The sequence below is a fragment of the Cucurbita maxima genome, unplaced genomic scaffold (assembly GCF_002738345.1).
Source record: "Cucurbita maxima cultivar Rimu unplaced genomic scaffold, Cmax_1.0 Cma_Scf00021, whole genome shotgun sequence".
NCBI classification, from domain to species: domain Eukaryota; kingdom Viridiplantae; phylum Streptophyta; class Magnoliopsida; order Cucurbitales; family Cucurbitaceae; genus Cucurbita; species Cucurbita maxima.
The window spans coordinates 1,822,216-1,831,909 of record NW_019272037.1 but is presented as its reverse complement, the minus strand read 5'-3'; the positions used below and the strand labels follow the sequence as shown (position 1 = coordinate 1,831,909).

The window sequence follows — 9,694 nt, the reverse complement described above, 5'->3', positions numbered from 1 at the left end:
AAAAAAAAAAAAAAAAAAAAAAAAAAAAAAAAAAAAAAAAAAGGAGGAGGAATATTTATGAAGTTTTTGTAAAAGATTAAGATATAATTGAAATTTTCTTTTATGGAAAGAATTAAGTGTTTATTCAGATAAATTAGAAAGGTTAAGAATATATTTTTTATAATTTAGCAAAAAAAAAAAAAAAAAAAATTAAAAGTTAAAGTCTAAAGAATCGGTGTACTTAGTTAAGATTCTCGATTAGAAGAAGAAAGAGATATGGTTTCCTATTATTATGGTTTGGGAGTTACCGTTTCAAACGGGTGCTTAATACCACCACACCAGGCGGCAGCAGCAGCAGCATCGGCCCAGCAACAAGTTCTGATAGCGATACGACATTTGAGAGAGAGGCTCTCTGCCCACTGCCTCTGCGCCAACCATCCCCTCTTTTCTCCCTCCTCTCCCTCCTCAATCATAGAATTTGAGCCTTCCCATGTGCACCACCACCACCACCCCCTTTCATCTTTAATTCTCAATTCTTCCTTCAGACAAACCTTGCTCTCTCTTCAAAACTCCGACACGATATAGTAATTCTTTGGGGACTTTTATCGAACAGGTCGTGGGCTCGCCATGAAACTGGAGGGCGGTAGAAGGTTGGAGCGGATGAATGCGTACGGTAAAAAGCAATGCTTGAATTTGTTCTGGAGGGTGAGGGCGGCTTTAAAGAAGGCTATCAAGAATGGAAGCAACCGACAACTCAAACTCAAGTTTCAGTATGATCCCAGTAGCTATGCTCTTAATTTTGACGATGGCCTCACCAAATATGAACTTCAGCACTGTGCCAATGTTTACAATTCCGCCATGCGGGCTTATGTTCTTTGGGGGAAATCTGAGTCATGACTGAACATATTTATTTCCTTAATTCTCATTATTGTAGTTTTTACACTGCCGGCTTGGCCTGCTTTTCATTTCACTGCCTAAATGGAAAGGATTTTGGTTGTAGTTCTACCCGTATCTTTCTTTCCTTTTCTAATTCATCAATTCAAAGAGATTTAAATCATCGTTTATAGACAGAGACTAAGCAACTTTTTGAACGACATAGCTCAAATGGGAGGATCTTCAAGCATTGCTGTGGATAAATCATTTATGCGAGGATAAGCTGCTTTCTCATCGAGTTGGTCCTGTGCCCACAATAACATCTTCAACAAGTTTGGCAGTTTCGGATCTGCAGAACGAGACCAAACGATAACTACGACACACCAACTCATAATATGTTAGCATAACTAGGAAATATATAGTTGAAATTAAATGACTGTTCTCGACTTCGATAGACGGGGAGGAGAAGGGTGTTGGTGAGGAGACAAGGGTGTAGAAACCTTCGAAGAGGACAATATTAAACCCTTGAGGGGAGCCCTCAAGCGAACGCGCAAAGAGGACAATATTAAACCCTTGAGGGGAGCCCTCAAGCGAACGCCCAAAGAGGACAATATTAAACCCTAGAGGGGAGCCCTCAAGCGAACGCCCAAAGAGGACAATATTAAACCCTTGAGGGGAGCCCTCAAGCGAACGCCCAAAGAGGACAATATTAAACACTTGAGGGGGAGCCCTCAAGCGAACGCCCAAAGAGGACAATATTAAACCCTTGAGGGGAGCCCTCAAGCGAACGCCCAAAGAGGACAATATTAAACCCTTGAGGGGAGCCCTCAAGCGAACGCCCAAAGAGGACAATATTAAACCTTCAAGGGAAAGCCCAAAGAGGACAATATATGCTAGCGGGGGTTCCCCTCAAGGGAAAGCCCAAAGAGGGCAATATCTGCTAGAGGGGAACCCCAAAGAAGACAATATCTGCCAGCGGGGTTCCTCTAAAGTGAAAGCTCAAAGAGGACAATATCTGCTAGAGGGGAACCCCAAGGAGGACAATATCTGCCAGCGGGGTTCCTCTAAAGTGAAAGCTCAAAGAGGACAATATCTGCTAGCAATGGGCTGGGGCGACAATATCTGCTAGGGTTGGGGCTTGGGGCTGTTACAAAAAATATTGTCCTGTCTCTTCACTGTGGTTCAATTTTCATTGCCAATGTCATTGGCGAGGCAGAAATTTAGCAGAGCATGTCTTAAGGAAAAAGACTATTATTTTAAAGCGAGGTAGTTCAAATGGAGAAGGTGGGGTGGCAAGGATGTTAACCTTTTTCATGACTTTGACTTGTTAAGATGGCTGCATTAACTTCATTTGCCGTCTTCAGGCGCTGAGAGATGTCCAGAAGGTCTCGCACGGGACAGTTCGAAACATCTTCAAAAGCAAGTAAAGCAACTGTCCTCTCCAGCTCTGCCAAGAAGCTTTGCTGAAAGAAGTACACGCTACACGGGTTATTTTGGAGAGCAGGCGAAGGGGAAGGGAATAAATAGTTTTAAGTGTTCATATGATATTCCAATGTCAAAGTACATTTTCTTCTCCCCATGGTGCAAGCTCCTCCTGTGCAAATTCAAGAGCTTCTTCTACTTTTCCATTACGAATTAGTTCTATCAACCTTTGCTGTTGAAGATGAAAAAACAATTGGGGATTTGTATCCAATATCTGCAAGCGAGAGTGTGTTTTAGGTGCTTAGGTAACATAACAACATAAACTGAGAAAGAACTTCAAACAATCAGTCTCCAACTACTCTCCAGCTACCATATGAAACTTGATCAGAAAAGCTGGCATGATAGCATTGAATGATATTTGGTCAGTTGTTTCTCTTACAAAAGATTATTATTCTTCATAAGATGATTGGGAATCCAATCTCCATTCTATAGATACTTATGAGAGTCAAAAGATCACTTAAGGGAGAGGAATCACACCCTCAGAAAGAAAGAGGGAAAAGAAAAGCTCATTCACAATTCCCAAATAGATGAATCAAATCTGTGTCATCCACTCATATGACCAACGGTAACAGTCCAAGCCCACCACTAACAATCGCTAGCAGAAATTGTCCTCTTTGTGCTTTTCATTCTGGTTTTCCTCTCAAACTCCGATAAGTGACTCGCACTGTTTGGTAACTAACTTTTATATTATTTGTAAGAGCTCAACCCCATTACTAGCAAATATTGTCCTCCTTGGGCTTTTCCTTTCAAGCTTCCCCTCAAGGTTTGTAAAACGCGTCTGCTTGGGAAAGGTTTCCATACCCTTATAAAAAAATGATTCGTTCTCCTCACCAATCAATGTGGGATCTCACGCTAACCGTCTAAGATCCCAAGTACACACCAGATTTTAGTTCAATGAATATGTAATAGCCCAAGCCCACCGCTAACAACCGTTAGCAGATATTGTCCTCCTTGGACTTTCTCTTCCATACTTCTCCTCAAGGTTTTAAAACGCGTCTACTATGGAGAGAGTTTAGTCTTACTCCGATCAGTGTCTCGCACCGTTCGGTGACTATCTCTCATACCATTTATAACAGCCCAAGCCTACCGCTAGAAGATATTGTCCTTTTTGGGCTTTCCCTTTCAGGCTTCCCTCGTACCGATGTGGGATCTCACACTAACCGTTTAAGATCCCAAGTACACATCAGATTTTGGTTCAATGAATATGAAAATTCCAAATGCTCGCAAGGTAGTAATTATGTGAGGAACTTTGATTGGTAGCTGGTCTAAAACATGCCAATCAGCACTCAAAGTCCCAGGTGCATAATCTTACAACTCAAGAAGCTCTTCATCATGGGAAGCCAACAGCAGTAAAATGACCCAACATTTGATTTCACTATTATTTCTTAAGATTATAATACCCATATAACCTAAGAATCAAACAAAGTTTTTAGTTCAGAAATCAAACCTCAGGATTCAAATCATTCACTTTCTCAATTGCATCCTCAACATTACCACATTGTACTGCCTTCTTAACAGCCATTCTATCTGTAATGGTTGCAAGATCTATTTCTGCTATATATTCACAAGGAGAACCAAATAATGCAAAAAATATATAGAACACCACATAATTAGCAGGAACTAAATTAGCTAAAGGATACGCTCAGCCCCAGACTCGATCCGAAATTTCTCAGCTGCGTCAACATAACCTTCAGTGACGAGGAAATTCATTACCAATTTATTCATGTCTTCTTTCCTAATCCTTACGTCGTTAAGCTTCTTCTCCCAATCTTCCCTTCTGATAACCTTCTTCCATGCGGCCTGCGTAAGTGATATAAAGCCATAACAGAATATAAAACTATCTGAACAAAGAATCTCGATTGAAACACCTCTAACTCCTTAAAATAACACTAAACTAGAATCAGTAAGTCAGTTGTTTGATTAATACCATCACTCCGCTCTCTGCAAATTGTAGAAATCACAATCCAGACAATGACGTTAGTGCACCGCCTTCAAATCCATTGTTTATACACAAACAAATCCACAAACTCACCTAGAAGAAATCTGAGATAAAAACAAAAGGATTACTGTAATCATAATCCGACGCCATCACAAACAGAAGATAAAGGAATTATCCTAAATCCTACATCTGAAGCACCCAATTTCAAGTTAGAGAACAAATATGATTAAGGAATTATACCCTAATTTTACTGAATTTTCAAGAGACGAAAGGAAGAAAAAAACAGCCGAAAACATACAATAAATCCGACAAACTCATTCTCCAGAGAAGCCAACGAGAAATTGTAATAACTTACTCTGATAAGGAATCTCAAGATTCTTTGCTGCACGCAATGGATTGCAATGCTTTCAATCGAAGTAATTAATGGCGTACCGGCGACCCCTCATCGCTGGCAGTCGGTAGTTGAAAATGTTCGAGTTAATGGATCCGGGTCTTGGGCTTACGGGTCTTATTCGGATCCTCACGAATTTTAGCTGCTGTATTTCCTACGAGAATTAAAAAAATAATTTTTTTTTCTTTTGTAATATACCATTTTATTTCCAATTTTGACGTAGATCGGATTAAAATGGTAACCACAAGCCAAGAACTCGTCAAAGCTTTTATCGTCCTTTCTACAAATAATTTGATACTCAAAACCAACAAAAATTCCCAGAAAAGTATACATTTTGTTACTAATTCCGATCACCATCTACACTTGTCCGGCATCTTCCGTTCAACCAAGAAAGAATATCATTTCGAACAATTTCAACATTCTCATCAGATTCCCCATACAACAATGAATGCATCATTCCCTCATAAATCTTGATCGTCTTGTCCTCGCTCTTCGCTTCTTCATATAAAGTCTTGCTCACATTCGGATCTGTAACAACATCCGCATTTCCATGGAGGACTATGAATGGCAGAGTCACATCCCTCAGTCTTTGACTCAAATGCTCTGTTACTCTAAGAAGCTCTACGACGGTTCCCAATCTGGGTTTTCCCCTATACCTCATCGGATTCATCTCTGCCACAATCTTCTTCTCCTCCACCTTGACGGATTTGTCCAACAGATCTGCCGTCGGAACAATCGCTAAAGTGGGCAGAAATTTCGCGACCGCCGTAAGAAATTGAGGAATCGGCCAATTGGGTTTCACGTTATCGGAGATTTTGCACATGGGTGCGACGAGAATCGCACCATCAAACCCTTTGGGATCGGCGAAATGAATCAGCAAGCAAATCGCGCCGCCCATTGACTCGCCGTAGAGGAAGGAGGGTAGACCCTGAAATTGGGGGTCTAATTTGAGGAAATTGAAGAAGGAGAGACAGTCGTGAACGACAGAGTCGACATTGGGAACGAAGGCCTTGAGGCCTTGGGATCGACCATGGCCTTCGAGGTCAAGGGCAAAGCAGGCGAAACCCTTCTGGGCGAGGAAGATGGAAGTGGCTTGAAAGGTCCAGCTGATGTTGTTGCCATAGCCATGGACCATGAAGATGAGAGCTCGAGGAGGGGTGGGAGGAAGAGGAAGCCATGAACGAGTGAAGAGCTTGAAGCCGCGAGGTGAAGTGTAGAAGGATTTGGAGGCTTTGATTCGTTGAGATGCGAAATAGTCTTCCTCGGAGGTGTTGCCCCAGTAATTGAGGAAGGATCGGCCATGGCCATGGCCCTGTTCAGATTCTTGTTCGTTCATTTCTGCGAAGGGATTTGGGTTTAGGTTCGCCATTGATGGCTTTGGACGGGAAACGGATTAGCCTCACCCGTTTTCAGGGTCAGTCTCCGTTCACGAGTCAAGCCTAAGCTGCCGTGAATAGACCGTGCAGTGAAGTAATGAACAGACAATTACAAAATATTTTAAAGAACTATTCCGGAATTGGCTATGCAAATAAAAGATTTCTAAAAAGATTCATCAACGGATGAAGAAGTCTAAATAGTTGGAAGTACAAGTACTTAAAAGTTACAAAAAAAAAGAAAAAAAAAAGGGATACTTCAACCCAATAAATTTTGTGGAGGACAGATTAAAAGATGAAAAAATGACACTGACATCGATTCAAAGTGAAATGAGTGCTAACAAAGGTACCACGTAAATTTTTCACTAACAGACAAATTTTAAAACATTTGAGGTTAAGTTCGAAAGAAAAAATCAAAAAGAACAATATCACTAGCAACAAGTTTGAGCTATTGTATCTTCTAAATGTCATTTAATCTAAGAAAATGTATCACGAAATAGTATTGAAAACGCTTTATTAAACACTTCATAGTTGAGCTAAGGTTATTCGATTGAGTTAGGGCACTCACGTGGAAAGGTATGCCTTTTTTGGCACGTTGTCGAAACTCGAAAGTGATTCATCAACCATGTTAGTGGAACAAAGACATCCAAATGGGTAGAAAAGTATTGGTTTAGAGGAGAACCAAGTGGGCCAAAGGTGTAGAAGAAAACGCAGGTTTGGCAACAATTGGTGCTGCTAACTGCTAAAGAGTCGCATCCCACGCCCATCCATTTTGCATATGCTATTACTAGTCTTCATATGACTTTTTAGTCAACAAAAGTTTCTTGGTCGCTTTTCCACTTCCATGCCCAATCCATTTAGGATAGGCTCGAATATGTTCTATTCTTTTGCATTATTATTTATCACTTAATATATAAAGTTTATTACGCCAACTTTTGACTTTCAAACTTTTGTTATATCCACTATTATTTATGTTTTTTTTATCACTTTTTACATGTACTTCTTGGGTTTTACACGTTATTCTTAAATCTTTTGTGTCTAAGAATAATGTCCGATTAACTTAAAATAATTTCAGACATTTGGGTATGTAAATATTAAGTTTGACATAAATTTATTTCGTGGAAACTGTATTAGAATCCACTTTACAAGAAAAATATATGGATAGCGAAACATTAATTAATGGTATTGGTTGGGTAAGAAGACTTTAATTTGAAAGGTGGACTAAGCTTTTATGCAAAAAGAAAGACACGACCCCACTTTAATGGGTCCATAAACTACAATACTTTTGCCCCAAAACGGTCAGACAACCACTCATATTGAAGCATTAGTGTCGCCCATTAACGGCGTGTGCGTGCCCAACCCAACCCCTGCCCTGTTGCCTACTATGCCACACCACCCAGCACCCTCTGCCTAACTTTCCCTTCATCAATGTTAGGGTAAAGAACATCTCTTTAATCTTTGCCAAATTTTCAAAGTTTACTTCCACTATCGTACAAATTCTCAATTAAATAAACCCATAAAAGGAAATGGTGGTTAAAAATTTTTAATTTTGACCCGATTAAAAAGTTCAGAAATGAAAATGAAACAATAAATATAATATGGTAAAAAATTAAGTGGAGGATTGCGTAACACTCAAAATTCTACCTTTATGAATATTAAAAACTCAATAGTTAGTTTAAGAAGTGGAGAATATAATGTTCACTAAGATATGATAGCACCAAAAAAACAAAAAAAAACCATATAATTAATACCCAATTAAGAAATAAAATGGAATCCTAACGTTATTTAAATAAATAAATGAATTCCATCTCATTATTCAACTAAAAATAAAGTTGGAATCCTCGTCACTATATCAAATAAATAGCATTTTTTTTTCCTCCCCACAATTTCATGGGTTATTAATTATCATCGGTTCGCCACAAAATTCCATCTTTCCACTTTGTAATGATGATCAGGATCTGGGCTAGTCTCCTTTTTTAATATATAATATTTTCCACCTCAACCAGCCATGTAATGCCACGTGTATCTCTTTCCTTCCTGGCTTTTCAATGGGACAAATGGTCAGTCAAACATTGTTTACAAATATGCCCTAATTGCTCCTTTCAAAACAACGACTCCTTAGTGGCTTATGCAAAATTCCTTTAAAATACTGTAATATGACCACACGCTTCTGTACTAAACTTTTCCAACTGATCTATAAAAAAAAAAAAACAATTTTTAATAGTTAGTTGATGCTTAAATCAACTAGAGCACTTTAGTCGACACGATTTAAGTGATCAACTAAGTTAATATCGAGGATAAAATAGTGACGAGCTAATTATATGTCTCGATTCGCAGCTAGGGGTCGAGGTGTTTTGCCACGTGGCAACCTTCTCTCTCTTCTTTTGGATATTTCCACGTGTCAGAGATGGGTCATTTTTAAAATCAGTGTATAGGGAGAAATGTGGTGTATAAATAGTGAAGTGGGGTGTTTCCAAACCTCCACACCTCTCTCTCTCTCTCTCTCTCTCTCTCTCAACATATTATTTGGCATTATCAATTCAAAAATGAAGCTTTCAGTAATGGCGACAGTTTTTGTGGTGTGTGCTCTGTTTATGGAGGCTGTGTTGGGATTGGGAAGAACACAATGGCGTTTACAGAAAAAACCAGTTATTACCTCCGCCGGAGAAGACGACCTCGTCACTAACTTGCCCGGCCAGCCCCTTGTCGGATTCCGCCATTTTGCCGGCTATGTCACCGTCCATGAGCCCCACGGGAGGGCATTGTTTTACTGGTTCTACGAGGCTGCGTCTCACCCTGAACAAAAACCCTTGGTTCTATGGCTCAACGGAGGTTAATTAATTATTACACAAAAATCACAATTTATTCTATGGCTCCAATTGAATGTTGTATGGTGAGGTGACAAGAGATTGTTTTCAGGTCCTGGGTGCTCCTCTGTGGGTTATGGAGCAACACAAGAGATTGGTCCATTCAAAGTGGAGAATGATGCAAATGGGGTTAAATTAAATGAGTATTCTTGGAATAAAGGTATATATAATAATTTCTTTTTATAATGTAATGTTCTTTAATTAAGAAAAAAAGGTTGCACTTTAATGATGATGCAGTGGCCAATATGCTGTTCTTGGAATCTCCTATTGGTGTTGGCTTTTCATACTCGAATACAACTAGTGATTATGACAATCTGGGCGACCAATTTACAGGTAATGAATGTAATATAAACAATTTGTAGAATTTATTGGAGGTATTGTTTGGATGAATCAAATGATTTTGTTTGGTGTTTCTTGGAACAGCGAATGATTCATATAACTTTTTGCTAAAGTGGTTCCTCAAGTTTCCATCGTACAGAAACCACACTTTTTACATTGCAGGAGAGAGCTATGCAGGTTCTAATTGTGGTTCTTTGTCTGGTTTCATGTTTGTGTTTTGTTTGCCAAAAATCATGTTACATGTCTTGAACACCAGGCAAGTATGTTCCTGAACTGGCTGAGCTCATCCACGATAGGAATAAAGATTCTTCCTTTCACATCGATTTGCATGGTGTTTTGGTATGTTCATTGTATATAATTTAATTCATTATTTTCACGAATTTATATTCCAAGTTTTTTTTTTCTTTTTTCTTTAGGGTTAGAATGGACTTTTTTTTTTTTTTTTTTTTTT

The 9,694-nt window shown here is 39.2% G+C and overlaps 3 protein-coding genes across 8 annotated transcripts in view; 1 reads left to right on the top strand and 2 right to left on the bottom strand.

Annotated features, from left to right (window-relative positions):
• Positions 1–873: 873 nt before the first annotated feature.
• Positions 874–4,721, bottom strand: LOC111495789 (protein GID8 homolog). 6 transcript variants are annotated; one of them, XM_023145977.1, is made up of 8 exons: positions 4,629–4,721; positions 4,367–4,377; positions 4,262–4,275; positions 3,975–4,134; positions 3,782–3,888; positions 2,417–2,548; positions 2,159–2,315; positions 874–1,201 (listed from the first exon to the last, which is right to left on the bottom strand). In XM_023145977.1, the coding sequence occupies exons 3-8, from the start codon at positions 4,262–4,264 to the stop codon at positions 1,080–1,082; spliced, it is 681 nt and encodes a 226-aa protein (XP_023001745.1). In that variant the 5' UTR covers positions 4,265–4,275; positions 4,367–4,377; positions 4,629–4,721; the 3' UTR covers positions 874–1,079. The 6 variants fall into 6 exon arrangements, with proteins under 6 accessions (XP_023001745.1, XP_023001741.1, XP_023001739.1 ...); XM_023145973.1 differs by lacking the exon at positions 4,629–4,721 and adding an exon at positions 4,572–4,612; XM_023145971.1 differs by lacking the exon at positions 4,629–4,721 and adding an exon at positions 4,514–4,575.
• Positions 3,789–6,219, bottom strand: LOC111495780 (caffeoylshikimate esterase-like). Its single transcript, XM_023145963.1, has 3 exons — positions 4,629–6,219; positions 3,975–4,134; positions 3,789–3,888 (listed from the first exon to the last, which is right to left on the bottom strand). Exon 1 carries the CDS (start codon positions 6,031–6,033, stop codon positions 5,005–5,007), a length of 1,029 nt encoding a protein of 342 aa, XP_023001731.1. The 5' UTR covers positions 6,034–6,219; the 3' UTR covers positions 3,789–3,888; positions 3,975–4,134; positions 4,629–5,004.
• Positions 6,220–8,545: 2,326 nt separating this feature from the next.
• Positions 8,546–9,694, top strand: part of LOC111495766 (serine carboxypeptidase-like 31) — a 2,788-nt gene continuing 1,639 nt past the window's right edge. Inside the window, exons 1-5 of the mRNA XM_023145946.1 lie at positions 8,546–8,869; positions 8,957–9,064; positions 9,142–9,237; positions 9,328–9,420; positions 9,500–9,582. Of these exons, the coding sequence (XP_023001714.1) occupies positions 8,584–8,869; positions 8,957–9,064; positions 9,142–9,237; positions 9,328–9,420; positions 9,500–9,582 (666 nt within the window). The 5' untranslated portion in view covers positions 8,546–8,583. The remainder of the gene's footprint in view (positions 8,870–8,956; positions 9,065–9,141; positions 9,238–9,327; positions 9,421–9,499; positions 9,583–9,694) is intronic.

Coding starts and splice junctions, on each gene's coding strand:
- LOC111495789 (XM_023145971.1), bottom strand. CDS start 4,569: ATGTTTTCGGCTGTTTTTTTCTTCCTTTCGTCTCTTGAAAATTCAGTA. Junction 2,549..3,781: donor TGAATGATTTGAATCCTGAG/GTTTGATTTCTG, acceptor TCTCGCTTGCAG/ATATTGGATACAAATCCCCA. Junction 2,316..2,416: donor CACCATGGGGAGAAGAAAAT/GTACTTTGACAT, acceptor TACTTCTTTCAG/CAAAGCTTCTTGGCAGAGCT.
- LOC111495780 (XM_023145963.1), bottom strand. CDS start 6,033: ATGGCGAACCTAAACCCAAATCCCTTCGCAGAAATGAACGAACAAGAA.